This window comes from Nansenia antarctica, assembly GCF_963989245.1.
Source record: "Nansenia antarctica genome assembly, chromosome: 1".
Taxonomy (NCBI): domain Eukaryota; kingdom Metazoa; phylum Chordata; class Actinopteri; order Argentiniformes; family Microstomatidae; genus Nansenia; species Nansenia antarctica.
This window is the reverse complement of record NC_137674.1, coordinates 82,712,702-82,733,515: the sequence shown is the minus strand read 5'-3', so window position 1 is coordinate 82,733,515 and position 20,814 is coordinate 82,712,702. Positions and strand designations below refer to the sequence as shown.

Below are 20,814 nucleotides of genomic sequence, written 5' to 3'. Positions count from 1 at the left end.
ACAACCATTGGATTCCTTGACCCTGAAAATGTAGGTTTAGCAGTTAAAATCAATGTTCTAGCTTATTTAGAAGCCAAGATATTACAAAACGTGTGTATTATGGCGGCCATTTCGTAAATTCCAAGATGGCCGCCTTCCAGACATCTGTGCAAATGGAAACATATATTTTCTGATTCCCCATACAATGCCCTTTCCAAAAATGTATAGATTAGCAAATCCCCAAAAAATTCCCACGAAAGTTTAAATTGAAACATAGTGAAACTGACTACACAATCAACTAGCATTTCGTTAGCCTCATAGCATAATTGCCTACGTCATGCTTCACTTGTGGTCAGCCCAGCCATCTTTGTATGTAGTGTGAAAAATGCCAAATTGCCATGTCAAAGAGATGCCACCTATAAAAGAACAGTGTAACAGTAAAACCTATAAACTGAGGTAGATGATGACTTAACAACAGCTGTCCTAACTGTATTCAGACCTCACCCAAAGCCCTGCTCTCCTGTTGAAGCCTCCCCTCATCCATTGGGTGTTTCAATTAGAGGTGAAGGTTGTGGGATTTCTCTTTTATAGCATAACAATATCAGTGATTTTAGAGCACTGCAATATATCAACAAAGGTTAGTGAACATTACTGCACACACACAGCCTCTCACCAGCAGGTTCTCGGGTTTGATGTCCCTGTGGACGATGTTGAGGCCGTGCAGGTACTTGATGGCACAGACCAGGTTGTAGAGCATCCCGCTGGCGTCACGCTCGGTGTATTTACTTGAGGAGGTGATGGCGTCAAAGAGGTCGCCCCCCTGTGGACAAAGACAGACATCACACACACACATCTTAACACTAGAACAGCCGTGTCTATTTTACCTACTATTAGCGCCTTTACAATGGGAAGCTACTTACACAAAAAGACCACTAGTTGGCACGTCTTGTAAATTAGCCTGCCTCCTACAGAGAAAAAATAGCAAAATAGCTTTATACTAGCTTATCCTGATGTGATTTTGAAAATGTAAGGATACTGGGTGGTAGAACGCACATATCTAGGAAAAGTCATGAATGGAGGGTCCTGAAATTTGATCGAGTGCAAAGATATACAAAAAATGTTTTACTCACATGGTCAAATGACCCCAACCATGGCCATTCTAGTGTTAATGACCCCACCCATGGCTGTTCTAGTGTTAATGACCCCACCCATGGCTGTTCTAGTGTTAATGACCCCACCCATGGCCGTTCTAGTGTTAATGACCCCACCCATGGCTGTTCTAGTGTTAATGACCCCACCCATGGCTGTTCTAGTGTTAATGACCCCACCCATGGCCGTTCTAGTTTTAATGACCCCACCCATGGCTGTTCTAGTGTTAATGACCCCACCCATGGCCGTTCTAGTGTTAATGACCCCACCCATGGCTGTTCTAGTGTTAATGACCCCACCCATGGCTGTTCTAGTGTTAATGACCCCACCCATGGCCGTTCTAGTGTTAATGACCCCACCCATGGCTGTTCTAGTGTTAATGACCCCACCCATGGCTGTTCTAGTGTTAAATCTGTCTTATTTGGAATTCATTGCACAGGTTAATGTGCCTGCATAATAAGAGAGCTGCTGCAATCTCAAAAGTTTTAGGTGGGGGTTAAAATGTTAATTTGGAAAAATGGGACTGTTTGGTTGATTGCTTGTCAAGGGATGCTAAGGGGGCGGTACCTTGACTAGCTCCATGACCAGGTACGTGTCAGTGTACGTGTCCATTTCCTCAATCAGCAGAACAATGTTTGGGTGTTTCACACGGCGGAGGATGGACACTTCATTCTGGATCACGTGCTCCTTCAAAAAAGAAAGGACAAGTCAAGTTTAAAGGCCCCCCAAAAAGATAACTGAACAGTCATTTTAGAGCGGCATGAGAGGAATATAAGGAAAGTAATTTCTTTAGCTGTGTAGTTTTGTTGAGTTAATTCCAATGTCTGGTTTTAAAGTTCATGTGAATAGCTGCAATGGAAATATGTTGAATTAAAACATTGTTGATGTGTTGAATACTTGTTTCCGCCACTGTATCCTATTTTATTTTATTTTTTAACTGGCTTATAACATACTTTTCAAGCAACACTAGGGAACTGTAAAGGGATGGGTAGAATTTGTATGTATCGACAAGGTGTTGCTTAATGATTTATGACATACCTCATTCAAATGGCTAGTACTAAGTGAGAGCTTTAACACACACATTAACATTAGTAGGACACAGATATATTTGACCATTACAAAGGCCAGAGATGGAAGCTGTGGGCGTAACAATAGCCCTGTGTCGGAGCGTCCTCACCTTCCCCCTGCATCTGCCTTTGTTGATGACCTTCAGGGCGTACTCCCTCCCGGTCGCCCTCTCCACACACTCTCTGACCACCGCAAAGTGTCCGTCCCCTAAGGTCCTCCCCACTTTGTATCTCTCCGCTATGGATGGAGGGACTGTGGGGTACTCGTCCATCAGCTCAGCTGGAAAATAACCCCCAGAAAAACACAGGACTTAGGACTTGGCAGATAGTTCTCTCTCTCCATTCTCCCAACTATAGGTGTAGAAATAAATCTAGTGTCATGTTTCCTTGTGTGTCTCCTCCCTCACCTTCGCTGCCGGCCCCGTCCTGCTCATCCATGGAGCTGCAGACCTTGGTGGAGGCCAGAGAGAGAGAGGAGCCGTTGTGTTGAGAACCCTGGAAGAAGAAAGAGATGGGGAGAATTTTTTTGCCCATTTTTAGCAGACGCTTTTAATCCAAAGCGATTTACTTACTCAAGGGCACACTAGTGGTGGTGTTTCAGGTGGGATTTGAACTCACAACCTCCGATCACCAGTCCAACTAACTTCCCACTACACCACCACTACCCCTGGAGAGAATTTTACTACGATCCGTTTCCGTCCTATTATATTTGGCAGAGATTTCTGGTTAATGTTTACTTCGTAGCAAAACACATCTAATGTTGATAATCTGACTCTGATTAATTATCGCTGAGTCTGTGCTTATTAGGACAACAAGGTCAGGTTGAATAGAATAAATCATGAGGCTTTATTATAAATGTAGACATATCTAGTACAAGGCAAATACCTAATAGAGAAAAGTTACATTCTAGTATAGAGAATAGAGAGAGAGAGAGAGATTTGATCTTCCAATGTTTTGGTATTTTTCATCTGAAAATGTCTGACAAATGTTGTTTTTCCATTGATGAGATGAAATAAAGATCAAAGCACAGGTGGGTATACCTGCTGGGCATTGCTGCCTGTCGCACCTCCGACGGTGCCAGTGGGCTGACTGCAGGGTCGTCAGCCGGGAGCCACCCTTCACTGATGTTTCGCTCCTTTAATCCCGGAACATCTCAAGGTGGTGGAGCAGTGACAGGGACGTCTCCCTGCCACTCCCTGTAGCCAGCCCTAGGATCCTCCTTTCCCCCACGCCTTGTCCTTTCTTCTGAGCCAGAGCCAGAAGCTCCCTTGTTCAGCCTCCTCCGCCAGGTCTTTGAGCGCCTTTCTCAGCTTGGATCCTGTGATCCCCAGCGACCTCAGGAGCCGCTGTGTAGATGTTCCTGTATAGCCTCTGCACCCAACTTCCACAGGATAGGTGACTGCCCTCCACCCTGCTTGCGAGCACGCAGCTGCCAAGTCTGTGTACTTTTCCTTCTTTCTCTCGAAGGCAGCCTCCATCCCCTCTTCCCATGGAACGGTCAGCTCCGCCATGATGACTGGCCTCATCGGGGTAGACCAGAGTACGACATCTGGCCGAAGGGAGGTTGATGTGATCGCGTGTGGGAACTTCAGCTGTCGATCGAGGTCAGCTCTCATGTTCCACTCTCCTCCAGGAGACAGGAGGGACCACTGCTTCGTGCTGCTGCCCTGACTTTTTCCCCCTTGCCGGACAAACTGGATCCGCTGCTGTGATGTGACTGGGCTGCTCTTGTTTGATTCCAGTCTGCGTGCTTCCAGAATTTCCGCTAGTTTGCGCAGCACCCGGTCGTGCCGCCATCTGTACCGACCCTGCGTCAGTCCCGCCTTGCATCCAGAGAGGATGTGTCGCAAGTTTGGGTTGTTGGCGTTGCAGAGTTGGCAGGTCTCCTCTGTGCCGTACCAGAGGTGCAGGTTCCGGGAACTGGGAAGGGTGTCGTAGGTGGCCCTGATCGAGAAGCTCAACCTTGCTTGGGGCAGCCTCCACATATCCTTCCATGTGATGGCTCTGTTGATCACAGCCTCCCACGTTGTCCACCTTCCTTGCTGTTGTTGGCCCACGGCTCAGATTTTGTAGCACTCCTCTTTGATCTTTACGACTTCGGAGATCACTAGATCTTTCCTTTCCTTCCTCGTTGCCTTGGACCACATCTTGGGTGCTGATCCCCATCCAAACCCAGTCCTGCCTGGCTGCAGCACCCCGACGATCTCCTGGTGTTTCAAGTGATTGATGGCCTGGTCAACTGCCTGCGTGGCATCCCACTTGCGTCCTGTGCGAACCTGGGCCTTGCTGTGTTGGACAAACGGGTCGGGTGAGTCTCTCAGCTCGAACACGAGTCTCACCTTCTCCTGTTTATAGCCCAGGCTGATGGATTTCAGTTGGAGCTTCAGTGTGGTTCTTCCAAACAGCGCTGTATTAGTGAGGCAGCGGGGAAGGCCCAGCCACTTGCGGATGTAGTTGTTGGCTTTTGCGTCCAACTTCAGCACTGTTGTTAAAGTGATGTCACACAACTTCAGGGGCCACATGAGACGTTGGTATAAGGTGAACTGGTAACACCACACCTTGAATTTTCCTGGCAGGAGGCTTTGGTCGATCTTCTTCAGGCCGTCCAAGAGCTGGGAAGTGACAGAAGAAGCCATGTGCTTGTCAGAAAGGTCAGCCGTGTAGAGCCTTCCGAGGCTTCGCACAGGATGGTCCACTAGCAGCGGGATCTTCTCGCCATCCACTGAGAAAGAGATGTTGTCATTCCGGACTCCTTTCCTGATTGAGAGACTGCGGGACTTAGTTGGTTTTATCCTCATCCGGGCCCATGTTAGGAGCTCCTCAAACCTCTTCAGAAGTCTCGCTGTGCACGCTGCTGTCTGAAGGAGTGTGGTGACATCATCCATATAGCTCCGTAGGGCTGGGAGTCGCAGACCTGACTGGGATCTGACTCCTCGGACCATCAGTCTTCCGCCGATTAGGATGATCTCAAACGCTGCTGTGAAAAGGATGGGGGAGATCGAACAACCCATCGCTATCCCTTTCTCCAGCCGGTGCCAACACGTTGAGAACTCCTGGGTTGTGTAGCATACATGGAAGTTGTTAAAGTAGGTTGCTAGTAGGCTCTGGATGCACGGTGGTATGTGGAAGAATTTGAGGGCAAAGTGGATGAGCTGGTGGGGAACAGACCCATATGCATTTGCAAGGTCCAGCCAAACGACGTGCAGGTCTGATTTGCTCCGCTTCGCTGTCTGGATCTGTTCCCAGATCATAGCCGAGTGCTCCACGCAGCCAGGAAATCCTGGGACCAGGGGCGCCGCTAGGGGGTGGTAAATTAGGACGATTCTAAGGGCCCAGCACTGACAGGGGCCCATGAGAATCTTTAAAAAAATATATATATATTATATTTATAAATAATATTATTATTATTATCATAAGGACGTTAATGTAGCCGAATTCAAATTATAATTCTATGTATTAAAAGAAGTCACAAAAGAAACAAACTGGAGTTTTGTTTCTCTATGTTTAACAAAATTAAGCCTTATTATTTACCCCTCTATTTATTCACTGCATGGTTCAGTCCACCGCGCGCGAGCTGCTAGACTATAGGAACGTTACCGCGAATATTCTGACCAGGTTTCCATGACCAACACGTCCTGCTGTAGTATGTGTGTGGGACAGATGGAGGACAGCCAGATTGGAAATGCATCAAATGTGCGTGTGCGTACGTGGACGATGTCGTGAAAGGCAAAGCCAAAGTCAGGGTTTCAAAAGAGAAAAGTAAAAAAAATCACTAAAAACAGTGGTTTAGTGATCTAATCACTGCGTGGATGATCTAGTTAGCTCGCTATAGCTAATTAACATTAACTTCAAGTATAGTTAACTTACAGTGCACTGTCAGTATAATTTCAGTTAAATGTATGAGATGAGTGCAATTTTGGTCCAATAGGTTATTAGAGCTCAGTGAATTTGTATCCAGCAGCTATGCACTCTTGCTATTATAGCTAGCTAGCTAGTATAATGTTACATGCTAATGACATCATGCACAGATGCACCTCCCAGTTGAAGGAGAAGGTGGTAAGCAGTAGGAGTTTGGGGTTAACAAACATATTTTGAATATTTTAATGTATGCCGCATTACCATGCAAGCATTGAATACAACTTTAGCTAATATTCATATTTAGTTAATAGTTCTTCCAGTAATTGCAATAACATTGACCACTGGCATCTTAATAATATTGTTAGCTAGCTAGATAACATTGAAGTTAGCTAATCTGGTGTAATGTATGTATTATTATGTTAATACTATTATAGGACATCTTATGAATGATGTACCTATGGATACTCCATGCCAGGGCCCTCTTAAAGCAATGCAGCCAGAGAGGAGAGCAGAGGTGGGGGGGTAGTGGTGGTCTAGTAGTGGATAGTGAGTTGGACTTGTGATCGGAAGGTTGCGAGTTCAAATCCCGCCTGAAACCTCACCACTACTAGTGTGCCCTTGAGTAAGGCACTTAGCCTTCAGTTACTCCAGGGGGAACGTCCCTGTAATTCGTAATTGTTTGGATTAAAAGCGTCTGCTAAATGGCAAAATTAATTAAAATTAAAAAAGAAGAAGAAGAAGAAGAGCAAGAACAGGACAATGACAGCCGCACAGCAAGTTGGCTTCATCACTAGATTTCAAGGATCTTATTAAAGATTTTGCTACTAAGAAGGCCCAGCGTTTAGCTTTGATTTGATTTGATCTCTTTACTCCTATCTTGAATCGTTGTGCATTAGGCTAGATATAGTTTTTAGCTCTCCAGGTATACTATTCCACAGTACTGCCGCAGTGTAAAAATAAAAATCTTCCCATTTCACTATTCAATTTCGCTGGCACCATGTCTGTGTTGCTCCCTCTTGTATAAGACACTTTTGTCTTTGTGTGAAACAAGCAATGCTGAGTCAGTAAATATCTCTGTGCTGTAATTCTTCATTGATCTAATCCTGACAGTATTATGGCCAACTGATCTTTACAAGATCAACATTTATTTAGACACAATACCACCCCATTAAAATTATATTTTTTACTTTTTGTGTGATTTATACTTTTATAATTGGGTTCCAATCTTCATTTAATTATACTTTTGTCCTTGTGTTGTTCAAGTCTTAATTTAATAAGTTAAAGAATGTTGAGATTTCTTTGCTGAATTGTTGATTCCTGTATTTTTAAATTACATTTACAAAAGATGTCCATCATTGGATTTATTGCAGTGCATCAATAGTTCATCAACTTCAACTGAATGAATGAATGAATGAATGAATGAATGGTCTTTATTGTCATTGATATAGTACAGGTACCAAACAACGAAATTTGGGAGGGGGGGCTCCCCTGGTGATAGGATAAAAAAAAAAAAAAAAAAAAAAGAAGGGAAAAGAGCTGGTTTACATAAATAAAGGCTATGTACACTATCCACTATACTATACTATACAAATAAAACACTGTGCTGTACTCTATGCCAGTGGTTCCCAACCGGGGGTACGCGGACCCCTAGGGGTACGTGAGGGGATTGCAGGGGGTACGTGGAAAGATTTGGAATTATAATTTATTTCCCTTTCCAAAAAAATTATTAAATATAGTCGTTTCATAAACCTGTTGTTAAACTGGTACGATGCAACTTAAGTTCCTCCCCGACAGGTGATGACTGTAACACAAGTGGTAGTCACGTCACATTTAAATCACGTTCACGATAATTTTCGCGCGATAGTCAGCTAGGCCTGTCAGTATACCGCAAAGATGGACAGATGGTTAAAACGACCAGCTACAGTAACGGTCAGATCAGAGGCAGATCAGACGGTTGGATCAGAAAAAAGAAGAAAAAAAAAGGACCCCGCTATTATTTGGAAACATGTTTTGTGGGGATTTACATGTACATCGGCTGATCCACCACAGCCACAGTGCTTTTTCTGCGGCGAAGTCATGGCTAATAATTCAATGAAGCCATCCCATTTACAGCGGCACCAAACACCTAGCAACTGTTGGTAAAACTGACGACTTTTTCAAGCGAAAACTGTCAGAGTTCAAGTCAAGTCAGGCTACACTGAAGAAAGCGGCAAGTGTGTCAAGCAAAGCACTGGAGGCGTCCTATGCTGTTTCATTACTAGTGGCTAAGTAAAAAAAAAAAACATTCAATCGCCGAAGATCTGATTTTGCCTGCCGCTATGATTTTGGCTAAAACTATGCTGGACAACAAAGCAGCTGACGCGCTCAAGTTGGTACCGTCCGTCTCCCGTCGGATTGATGATATGTCCATAAATATTGTCGGACAAGTGGTGGATAAAATGAAGCAAGCAGGTCAGTTCGCTTTGCAATTAGATGAAATGACCGACGTTAGTGGGGAGGCTCAGCTGCTGGCTGTTGTGCGTTATAAAGAAGAGTCGGACATAAATTAGCATATCTTGTTTTGCAAGACGCTGCCAGGAAAGACAACTGGCGAGGGAATATTTCTGATTATTGACAGCTTCTTCAAAGACAACGATCTGGAGTGGAAATGCTGCAGTCACATCTGTATCGATGGAGCGGCAGCAATGACGGGTAAGGTGCGTGGGCTGCTTGGGCGTGTGATGAAGGTGAACCCCCAAATTAAGTGGATATACTGTATTATTCACCGGGAGGCACTCGCCAGCAAAAAGATGAGCCCCGAGTTAAGTGCAGTTATGGACGACGCAGTTAAGGTGATTAACTTCATTCAGTCCCGGCCAATGAACCACAGACTGTTTCAAACTCTTTGTCATGGCAGCGGGTCAGAGCATGAGCAGCTACTGCTTCACACAGACGTTCGCTGGCTGTCTCGTGGCAAAACGCTGCTGCGGCTCTATGAATTGCGCATCGAGGTGTTTGCTTTCCTGACAGAAAACGACCACCCTCTTGCAGCCCTGTTTGAGGATGCAGTGTGGGTTGCGCAGCTGGCATATCTTGCTGATGTCTTCACTAAGCTGAATGAGCTCAACCTTTCACTTCAGGGTAAGTACTCACACATCCTTAACATGTATGACAAAGTGAATGGATTTATAAAGAAGGTTAAATTATGGGAGAGGAAATGTAAGGATGGAGATGTGAGCTGTTTCCCACTGCTTGATGGCCATCTCGCCACCACTGATGCTGACAGAGGTCCTGTGGTGAAAATAGTTAAAGCACATCTGTCCAAACTTGACACTGACTTCAACCAGTACTTTCATGACATTGAAACAAAGTCAGAAAAACTGGACTGGGTGATGAACCCATTCAGAGTGAATGACAGGAGCAGCAGCAGCCTTCCTGCAAGCCTGCAGGAAAATCTGATGGACATGTCCTCTGATCGTGGGTTGAAGATGGCACATGCTGACAAGTCATTGACAGAGTTTTGGTGTGATGTTGAAAAGGAATATCCAGTGCTGGGAAAGTGTGCATTGAATGAACTTTTGCCTTTTGGATCTACATATATGTGTGAAGTGACCTTCTCAGCTTTGACCCACATCAAAACCAAGCCAAGGAACAGACTGAGTGTGGAGAGCAGCCTGGTGACTGCTGTTGCCACACTGCCTCCAGAACTGTCAAAGCTTATGAAAGAGAAGCAACCTCAAGTGTCTCATTAAAGCTCAACTAATGAAAAAAAGAATTGCAACTGCTACTGGGTGAGTCAGAATATTTTTCACAATGGTGTAAATATCTATGTATTAAAGGGGAGTGGTTCAAATGATTTTCATTAATAATCAGTAGAGTTAGATAAGAAGTTTAAGTGTGTGTGTGTGTGTGTGTGTGTGTGTGTGTGTGTGTGTGTGTGTGTGTGTGTGTGTGTGGATGGTTGGGGGTGTGGGTGGCTGTATTGCAAGTGCAACTGACACTTGTGATGATATTCTGGTTCAATTAGCTCTCGTCCCTGAGAGGGAATTTGTGATAATCATAATGTCTTGAATGTGTTCTCTCTCTCTCTATGTGTGTGTGTGTGTGTGTGTGTGTGTGTGTGATAAGTTTTATCCTGTCTCATCTTGTCTGTTTCCTCTCCCCATCAGTCAATACTCTGGGATGAGAAAAGGATGACATCACTGCACCTCAGACAGAAGCCAAAGAGGAGCAGGAGAAAGGGAAAAGAAACAGATATCAAATCAAATTCATTATTATTTATATTCTATTTTCAGTGAGTGTGTGGGCATGTAGGTGTACACTGTTTTTTTTCCTGATTGAAGTGGTAACAATTAACCATTGAGGTGGCCAGGTGGCACATGTATTGGCCAATTAGCTCATGTAGTCTAATTTTGAATGGCAATGTTTTGAAATGGCAAACATGTGACTTTATGTCAGATTGTTGTGTGCAGAAAACTGTGTTCAGTGCATTTAAAAAGTGCCATTTTGAATAGCAAAATGTGTGTAAAGCAGAAAATGTGTTTAGAGTTTTGGAGACATGAGAAGAGGTTTTGCTCTCTGTGTGTCAGTAATAAATGTTATATTTGCAAGTTAGAGTTTAATTGAAATTTTTGGGAAATAATCAACACGCATGAGTGAGGGGGTACTTCTGGCATGGCAAAACAGCTCAAGGGGTACACAAGACAAAAAAGGTTGGGAACCACTGCTCTATGCTATGCTATACCTATTCTAACATTTCCTATTCTCTGAACCTTATGTACCCTAGGGTTGTCATATTGCACATAGTGTTATTGCACATTCATTTAAAGTGTCGCAGTTTGCAGGTTTGAAATGTACACAGTTGTTTCAGTATTACACTTGATTTCAATCTAGTAGCTGCCATCAATTTGTCTAGATTGTCCAGGGCCTAGATAGAACCTAGGTCTTTGCTGTGTTCAGGGCCTGAATGGCCCTGGGGTAGAAGCTGAGCTTCAGTCTGTTTGTCCTTGCGAACATGGTCCTGAACCGCCTGTTCGAGGGCAGCCGAGCAAAGTGTTCGTACCCAGGGTGGGATGGGTCTCTGGAGATCTTGGAGGCCTTCCTGAGGCAGCGTGTGTTGTACAGCTCTTTCGTTCTAAACTGGGTTTAGGTTGATGGGTGGTTTAGGTGGGGGGGCCCAAAATGATATTCTGTCATGGGGCCCAGAATCTCTAGCGGCGCCCCTGCCTGGGACGCCTGCCTTCTGACAGCTGGTGTCGATGTAATTGTTTGCCAGGAGGTAGCTGGTCATGCGCTTTGCCATCACTGAGAAGAAAATCTTCCCCTCCACATTCAACAAGGCTATGCCTCTGAATTGGCTGATGTTATGGGAGTCTTTCTCTTTCGGGATGAAGGTAGTGACTGCTCTGCTCCATGCTGAAGGGATGGATTCTGTTTTCCAGGCAATGCCCATTAGTCTCCACAAAAGCTTCAGGGTCATTGGGCAGTTCTTGTATACCCTATAGGAGACGCCATTTGGTCCGGGTGCAGATGCAGCTCTCGCATGCTCCACCACCTGCTTGACTTCAGACCATCTGGGGGGAGTGGTGTCAAACTGAGAAGAGGGCTCGGGTGGGAGCGGTACGTGCCCTGGGGAACCAAGGGGACTCTCCTTTTGGGTGTCACTGAGCTGGTCCTTGATGTGTTCCTCCAGCTCCTGCTCGGTGGTCTGCAGCTTCCCCGATTTCGTCTCCTCAATCTTCCCTTGCCTTCCTCATAGATGATATGGCCGAAGATGTTTAGCTTGGACGTTGTGCTGCCTCTTAGACTGTTCTGGAGGGTGGTATGTAAGCTTTCGTCGAAGCTTCTCCATGAATCCTTGTCGCTGGCCTTTGGCCACTTGATCTTGGGTTTCCGGTCTGGCTTCTCTGGGGTTTCTTTGGTGGATTCTCTACCTGACGTTCTGCTCTGATGCTCCTGTTGTGGGTCGTGCAGATGTGGTTGCAAATCCTGCTGGGGAGGCTGTTCTTGCTCTCTCTCACTGGATGCAATGGTGGGATCAGTAGCACTGTGGTGCTCAACCTGGCTCTGATTCCTCCTTGTCTTGTCTTGTCTCTTGTCTTGCATCTGGTAGCTGCCGCCGCATTTTGTCCTCCCCTGGTGGATCCGCAGGCCCAAGTAGGTTGTTACTTTGGACCACCCACAGCTGCATTTTCTCAGGATCCTTTGATCGTTAGTCGTTGCCGTTCCAGTCGTTACCGTGTTATCTGTCCTGATTGGTCCATCTTCCATCCCGCCTCTCGGTGGACCGCCGGGTTGTTTTTTCCTTATTCTGCTTGTAGTTAGTTTGGGGAGTCCCTGTAGCAAGGCTACAAGGACGTGTTTAAAGGGTAACTAGCCCCGCCACCCCCGGTGCAGTCTTTCCTGCCGCCAGCCAGACTTCCCTGGCAGCCCACCAGTCTTTCCTGGATGCCAACTGCTCTTTTCTCAGTAGTCACTGGCAAGCCAGATTAGATAGATGAAAGCACAGGTGGGTATACCTGCTGGGCATTGCTGCCTGTCGCACCTCCGACGGTGCCAGTGGGCTGACTGCAGGGTCGTCAGCCGGGAGCCACCCTTCACTGATGTTTCGCTCCTTTAATCCCGGAACATCTCAAGGTGGTGGAGCAGTGACAGGGACGTCTCCCTGCCACTCCCTGCAGCCAGCCCTAGGATCCTCCTTTCCCTCCTTTCCCCCAAATAAACATTCAGTGACAGAGATTGGCGAATACAGAATATAAATAAATGATAAACCCAGTTTTGTTTACATAAAGCCTGCGTTTATGTGTCAGTTATTCGACACCACACCATCTCTCTTTAAACAGACAAGACAGTTTGTCACAGTCAATTAATGTGACTGGCACTGTATTTAGTTACATTACCCACAGCTTAAAGGTGTCCCACTTGAGAAAACAAAAAGTCTGTTTCTATGGTTATGGTTTAAGCAAGAAATACTAATTATAGTTAATAGACACTGGAGAAACAGTGCGGAAAGTGGGGAAGTAGAAATCTTAGGAGACACAGGGGGAAGCAGGTGTCTCAGGAAGCACAGTGCTGGGGGGTAGTAGATGTCTCAGGAGGCACAGTGCTGGGGGGTAGTAGATGTCTCAGGAGGCACAGTGCTGGGGGGTAGTAGATGTCTCAGGAGACACAGTGCTGGGGGGTAGTAGATGTCTCAGGAGGCACAGTGCTGGGGGGTAGTAGATGTCTCAGGAGACACAGTGCTGGGGGGTAGTAGATGTCTCAGTGTTGGGGGGTAGTAGATGACACAGTGCTGGGGGGTAGTAGATTACAATGCTGGGGGGTAGTAGCTGTCTGTGTGCTTACATTCTAACAGGTCTAGAGGCTGTTGTATTGTTCTTACCCTGCGTCGTCTGAGGCTGGCTGGGCTGGTGGGGGAGGGGCTAGGGGACTTCCCTGACCGAGGAGTGGACAGCTGACTGCCTGCAGTCCCATTGGCTGAACAAAACAAGAGACAATAAGCGAGAGAGAGAGAGAGAGAGAGAGAGAGAGAGAGAGAGAGAGAGAGAGAGAGAGAGAGAGAGAGAGAGAGAGAGAGAGAGAGAGAGAGAGAGAGAGAGAGAGAGAGAGAGAGAGAGAGAGAGAGAGAGAGAGAGAGAGAGAGAGAGAGGGGTTCAAATGATATATGGTTTTGTTGTTTTCACTCATTTCATAATACTACGGAAAGGATAATATCCTATAATTACACACTGGCTAATAAGATAAGTTATTCACACTGGATAATAAGGATAATATCATAATAACACACTGTCAACTCTAATAATTTTCTACCATTTTTTCAGTAACACTTTACAGTAAAGCCTTTAATTACATTTGTAAAGGGCTTACATGGTTTATTTAAGCATTTGTGGCACATTCTATTGCTTTGGTCCTCATGTCGGGATCCGATGTAATGATCAGACTGTTCTTTAGAAAGATGTGAATACATTTCCACGTTGTTGAAAATCAATGACACATCGCTAGTCAACTAACACAGCTTGTTTTGTGAGCCTGCTAACAATGTAAAGTAGTGTTGCAGTTAACTAGGTAGCAGTGGGTATGCAGTGCTCATACAGAGGATGTCTACAGACACCTGCACACCCAGGCAGCCTTACCTGAGCCAGTGGAGGCGGGGGACTTGCTCCTGCGGGACGGCCCCCCCCGGGGGGAGCTGAGCCCCTGCATGGGGGAGATGCGACCGTAGGAGGTGGACTTCACCACTCTGCACTCTGGAGGGAATTATTGGTTAATACAAAAATATGTTTTCATAGACCTCCATGTTAAAACTTATCATTATTCATGATCATTTAATTAACCAAAGAATGTCACAGAAAACAGTGAACGTTCATTGAGTCTCTCACCACTTTCATCCAACAGGAAGTCATCCTGGTAGCGGAACTTCTCTGGTCCACAGGCGATGAAGATGTCATCTTCACCAAAGAAGTCCTGCAGGCTTGTCACCTGAAACCAAGATGGAGAGAGACCTGTCAGTCAAACAACACAACCTCAGTATTCAGCTTGTTTTCATGCATCAAACATCCTGTGGAAGAACGTTGACTTCAGCACGTCCAACTCTTGATATTCCAATTATTTAATAATTCCAATAATTTTTTCTTCACTTATTATAAGGGGGGCTTGCTTCAGCATGTCTTACTATTGTCCTTCAACATACACTGAACAGAAATATAATAATAAATATAAATATAACACTTTGTTTTTGCTCCAATTTTGGAGTTGAAAAACCAAAGACCAAAGACCTTTTCTATGTACACAAAAGGCCTATTTCTCTCAAATTGTGTTCACAAAATTGTTTAAATCTGTCTTAGTGTGCACTTCTCCTTTGCCGAGATAATCCATCCACCTGACAGATGTGGCATATCCAGATGCTGATTAGACAGTGTGATTATTGCACAGATGTGCCTTAGGCTGGTCACAATAAAAGGCCACTCTAAAATGTGCAGGTTAATCACACAGCACAATGCCACAGATGTCGCAAGTTTTGAGGGGGTGTGCAATTGGCAGGAATGTCCACCAGAGTTGTTGCCGGTGAATTTAATGTTTCATTTCTCTACCATAAGCCGTCTCCAAAGTCGTTTCCGAGAATTTAAATTGGAAACGACTTTGGAGACAGCTTATGGTAGAGAAATAAACATTCAATTGCAGGCAGCTGGTTTGGTCTGTGCTCTGCATGATACTACTATAAATTAAAGTTGGAGGACAGTTCATGTTAGGACCACACACACTCAAAACAACACAGAATAATGTCCTAGTGGCCTGTCTTGTCTAACTGGATAGAGATTGAGAAATATAGGTAACAGGGACACATTTGCAGAAAGCACTATGCCTATGTCTCATAATTTCTCTGATTGCCAATAGTCATTTAGGCTCAGCTGAAAGGCTGGGCTTGCTGTGGTGTTGTGAGGTTAGAGGGGTGAAAGCACCCAAGTTGAAATGGTAAAGTGAAGTTAAAATACCCCCATTCCACACTGTAGAATTGCTAGCTTTTCCATAGCTGGTTTGCATCAGGTATTTGAGGAGGCTGTCACAAGCTCTACTTGCAACAAGTTGAACACAATGTAATTATCCAGATAATGGTTTCAACACAATTTATTTTAATCTTGCATGGAATTTAATTCTGAAACTTAACATTTTTATAAAATACTTCACTTTGACCTCCCTTGTGAACTCCTATGAGCATACGTTTGAACCACAGTACTTTGTGCTCAACACTAGAACAGCTGTGCCTTTTTACCTACTAAAAGAACCGCCCCTCTTTAAAATGCTAACCTGCTATTTACACAAAACGACCACTAGTTGGCCGCTTGTAAATTAGCCTGCTTCCTACACAGAAAAACTGCAAAATAGCTTTATACTAGCTTATCCTGAAGTGATATTGAAAATGTAAGGATACTGGGTGGTAGAACGCACATATCTAGGAAAAGTCATGAAAGGAGGGTCCTGAAATTTGATCGAGTGCAAAGATATAACATTTTTATACAAACAGGGTCAAATGACCCCACCCATGGCTGTTCTAGTGTTAAATGTAAGGTTAGGCTGGGTTGGTGTAGTTCAGAGGTTCCCAAACTTTTTCAATCAGGCCCCCCTTGGGTAATTGGAAATATTTTCGAGCCCCCCCTAACCCGGTCCCCACCTAGATTGATATAATTAATTGTATAAAGTTGTAAAAACATTACATTTTCTCTTCTAATAATAACAAGACACATAATATCCAACTATAGTTTTATATTTTATTATGGGTTGAAAAGGAACATAAGTGCTTGGCAAATGATCCTGTGCCACTGAAATATTCAACATATCAACATTAACTAATTTCTACTGCATCACTATTCTTACTCCTCACATTCCTATCACAATTACGATCAATGACTTGTGTGTGCTTGCTTTGCCTTGCAAATCTTCTCAAAGCGGTGTTTTGAGACTGCCACTCTCAGTTCATTCTCAATGTTCAACTTCGACCTGTATTTGCTTTTGATAGCAGCAACAGCAGAAAAGCCTCTCACACAGGTACGATGTTGCAAAAGGCAGCAGTATTTCCACAGCTTTCTGTCCAATGAGAGGGTAGTCCTTCACCACTCCAATCCAAAACCCAGCCAAAGTCGTGGATGTGAACTGCAGCCTCATGGTTGACTCTGAAGTCATGTCGATGTACTGTTCCTCTTCCGCAGTGCTGAACATGGCAGGTGGTGGTGCAACAAATGGATCTCTAATCCAGTCGTATTTGGCACTGTCATCCACAGAGAAGTATTTCTGGAAGCTTTGTTTCAGGGCTGAGATGTGCTCTCTCATACATGGAACCACTGTGCTCTGCAGCCCATTGGTCTCGATGAATGCCTTCAGATTCCCAAATGAGTCGATGACCCCCTGTTCAAGTCTCCTGCCCCACATGTCCTGTTTCCGTGTGAAAGATTGTATCCTGTCTGCCAGATGTGGAAGGTGTGTGTTGTTGCCCTGCAACTGTAGATTCAATTCATTGAGCTTCTCAAACATGTCGCTTAGGTAGGCCAATTTCATGAGGAAGTCTTCATCATTAAACTTGCTGGCAAGTTCGTTCCCTTCCTCCTCCAAGAAGATTCGGATCTCATCTTTCAGCGATAGCACCCTGGACAGCACCTTTCCGCGAGAGAGCCAACGCGACTCGCTGTGAAATAGCACGGCTGTGTGCTCGGAGCCCATCTCCTCGCACAAAGCGGAAAAAATGCGAGCTTTCAGTGGTCTTGTTTTTATGTAATTGACGGTGGTGATAACATCAGACAAAACGTCATTCAACTCTGGACTCAGCTGCTTTGACGCGAGTGCCTCCCTGTGTATTACGCAGTGAGTCCACACTGCTTTCGGTGCAACGCGCTTGATGAGCGTCTGGAGCCCTCCCCGTTTTCCTGCCATGGCCTGGGCACCGTCGGTGCATATCCCCACACAGTCCTCCCATTTCAGATCGGCTTCACTCAGGTATTTGTCTATGATTTTGAACAGTTCATCAGCTGTTGCTCTGTTTGGGACATAGTTGCAAAATAGCAAATCCTCGCTCAAACCCTCCGCATCAATGTATCTGACATACGCTATTAACAGACAGTCCTTGTTACTATCTGTGGCCTCGTCTACCTGGAGCGCAAAGCGTTGGTCTTTTATTTTCTCAACAAGCTGCTCTTTCATGTCTTCTGAGATGTCATTGATGCGTCTCGCAATAGTGTTGTTTGACAGGGGGATAGATTTGAGTTTTGGGGCTGTTGCCTCGTCTATCATATGTGAAACCATATCTATCGCAGCAGGGAGTATTAACTCCTCAGCGATGGTGTGTGGTTTTTTAGACTGGGCGATACGATATGCCACTTTGTAGGAGGCAAGTTGAGCATTAGACGTAACAGATGCTGTTTTAACGAAACGGCTCTGCTGACCACGGTATTCTTGGAGTTTTCTCTTGAAGAAATCGAGGGGCTTCTTCACATCAGTCGGGTGTGTGGTCTCCAAGTGACGTTTCAACTTGCTAGGCTTCATGCTATCTGCCGCTAAAGTTTTGAGACAGAGGACACACAGTGGTCGTTCCTCCGCACCGACCACATTAGACGTGAAGCCCAGGGAGAGGTATGTATCATCATACTTTCTTGACTTTGGCTTTGGGACGTTTGTCATGGGCTCCTTCGCTTTTCGTTTAGCTTCTGGCTCTTTCATAAACTTATCCATTGTTGTTGTTGCTGCTAGATAGCTGGAATGATGGGGAGGGAGAGCGCGCGTCAATGACGTGAATGGAGCCCCCCCTGGGCTCGCGCCCCCTCGCTGCCTCTTTGTTACAGTTTATGGCCTGCGCTCCATTCAGGTTCTAATTTTTATTATAAAATCATCCAACACCCCTGATGGTAACCTTAAGCAAGCAGTGTTTGTTTACAGCTCTTGTGTGTGCATTTTTTTCCCCTCCCATATTATTTCTGCGCCCCCCTGCAGTACCCCCGCGCCCCACAGTTTGGGAAACACCGGTGTAGTTGGTTCTGCTGCAGTACCTATCTCTGCCACTGAGTGGCAGTATGGTTTCATTAAACCAAGGATACGATGAAAAGACTTCCTCACAGATAAATCCCTCCCGCCTCTCCTGAGACTGGGAGAGGCCCAGACAGCAGTGGTGCAGCTGAGCGGAGCCGTAACATCCGCAGATCTCCCTGAGACGGCTCATCTCCGCGGAAGCAGGATGATAAATAAATGATGTAGTCCTGACCTTCACTACTTTAAAAAAGGCTTAATTGCTGCGCTTAAGTGTGGCGCGTTGGGAGGGATAATGAAGCTCCTGCCGTGTCATATCCTGTCGAGAGGAAAGGAGGGAGAGAGAGAGGGAGAGAGAGGGAAGGAGGGAGAGAGGGAAGGGCTCAGAGAGGGAGAGAGGGAAGGGAGGGAGAGAGAGAGAGGGAGAGAGAGAGGGAAGGGCTGAGAGAGGGAGAGAGGGAGGGAGGGAAGGGCTCAGAGAGGGAGGGAGGGAAGGGATGGAGAGGGAGAGAGGGAAGGGCTCAGAGAGGGAGGGAGGGAAGGGAGAGGAGAGGAGAGAGGAAAGGGAGGGAGAGAGAGGGAAGGGTTCAGAGAGGGAGAGAGGGAAGGGCAGGGAGGGGAGAGAGGGAAGGACTGAGAGAGGGAAGGGCTGAGAGAGGGAGAGAGGGAAGGGATGGAGAGGGAGAGAGGGACGGGGAGAGAGGGAGAGAGGGAAGGGGGGGAGGGAGAGAGGGAAGGGGGGAGAGAGGGAGAGAGGGAGAGAGGGAGAGAGGGAAGGGAGAGAGGGAAGGGAGAGGAGAGAGGGAGAGAGGGAGAGAGGGAAAGAGTCAGAGAGGGAGAGAGGGAAGGGCTCAGAGAGAGGGAGAAAGGGAAGGGAGAGGAGAGGGAGAGAGAAGGGAGAGGAGAGGAGAGAGGGAGAGAGCTTCAGGAGCACACAGGAACTGACTCTGTTATTGAACAACAGCTAGCGTGGTGGTGTGCAGTGGAGGCTCCTCCATAGAGGTGGAGGAGGCCTGGCCTCCCCAATAATTTGAGAGAAGAGAGAGAGATTTAAAAAAGCAATAATTATATATATATAATAATAATTAATAATTTATAATAATATAAATTATTATTTAACAAAAAACATATATTTTTTAAAAATATTAATATTATTTCCGTTTTGTTCATAAATCTGAATTTTTCCATGGCTAAAACCCATTATTGCTATTGTAAAGCACCTACAGGCCAGAATCCCTATCCGTTTGTATTGAGGGAGGCCAGGCCTCCCCAGGAAAGTGGTTTCTCTTAGAAGTCAATGTAATGCAATTTTTTTCATGGCAATATGTGATTGGCCAAATCACTGAAAATGGGTGGGCAGCATTGAGTCCAGGGCTGAAAGATTTACATTTTGTTCGTCCAATCACATGAAGCCATTTTGAGAATTCGCCAGTCACTTCAGTCAAAGAAACACTTGCCATAGTGGCTACCTGTCAACTTGTCCTTTGCAGGACACGTCTAGAACACCCATGGCTATTATCCCTGAAAATAATAGCTCATTTGGCCAAATACTTTTGCTTAAAATGACCTCGGAAGTCGGCGAGATTCTGGCGCGATTTATACATCGAATAGGTAGACAACATTTAGGATTTATTGAACAGTTTTATTTTTTATGTAGTCGATTTCGAGGAGGCCAATTTTTTCCCGCTTGCTCGCTTCACTCGCGATGGAATGTTCCCTGTTCTTCTTATCTGTCTTTGTGCTGGCCAAAGGCAGCAACACTATTTGGAGTGTAAGCTACAATCAGAAAGTTCTGATTGATGGAATTCATTGTGCAGAGCTTAGCCTATGTGCCTGCCTGAAGAAATGACATTGCTGTAAGTCTATGAGCCTGCCTGATAATTAAGTTGAGAAATGACATTTGGATGTAATATAAATGCCCAGTGAACATGTGTAAAAGGCAGGAATTTGATAATTATGTGGTTAAAAAACAATTTTGTTTAGCCTAAATGTTTCATTCTTCTTCTTCTTCTACAGCTTCAACATGTAATCATCAATTTAATCAAGTTTAGCATATAAAAAAGATAAGTAACAGTTTCTTTATCAAATGTAGTTTTATTCAATATATTTAATATAAATATATTTTAAAAAAAGTTTAGTTAATTATCAGGCAGGCTCATAGACTTACAGCAATGTCATTTCTTCAGAGATAAGAAGAACAGGGAACATTCCATCGCAAGTGAAGCGAGCAAGCGGAAAAAATTGGCCTCCTCAATTCTGGAAGTCACCAGCCTCC

General features: G+C 45.2%; 1 protein-coding gene across 1 annotated transcript in view; it reads right to left on the bottom strand.

Moving 5' to 3' along the window:
* Positions 1-20,814, bottom strand: part of LOC308165766 (serine/threonine-protein kinase DCLK1-like) — a gene marked incomplete at both ends in the record, with an annotated part of 43,915 nt that overhangs the window by 10,891 nt on the left and 12,210 nt on the right. The window contains 7 exons of the mRNA XM_080539920.1: positions 653-799; positions 1,696-1,815; positions 2,306-2,475; positions 2,603-2,690; positions 13,414-13,508; positions 14,165-14,278; positions 14,411-14,510. Of these exons, the coding sequence (XP_080396046.1) occupies positions 653-799; positions 1,696-1,815; positions 2,306-2,475; positions 2,603-2,690; positions 13,414-13,508; positions 14,165-14,278; positions 14,411-14,510 (834 nt within the window). The remainder of the gene's footprint in view (positions 1-652; positions 800-1,695; positions 1,816-2,305; positions 2,476-2,602; positions 2,691-13,413; positions 13,509-14,164; positions 14,279-14,410; positions 14,511-20,814) is intronic.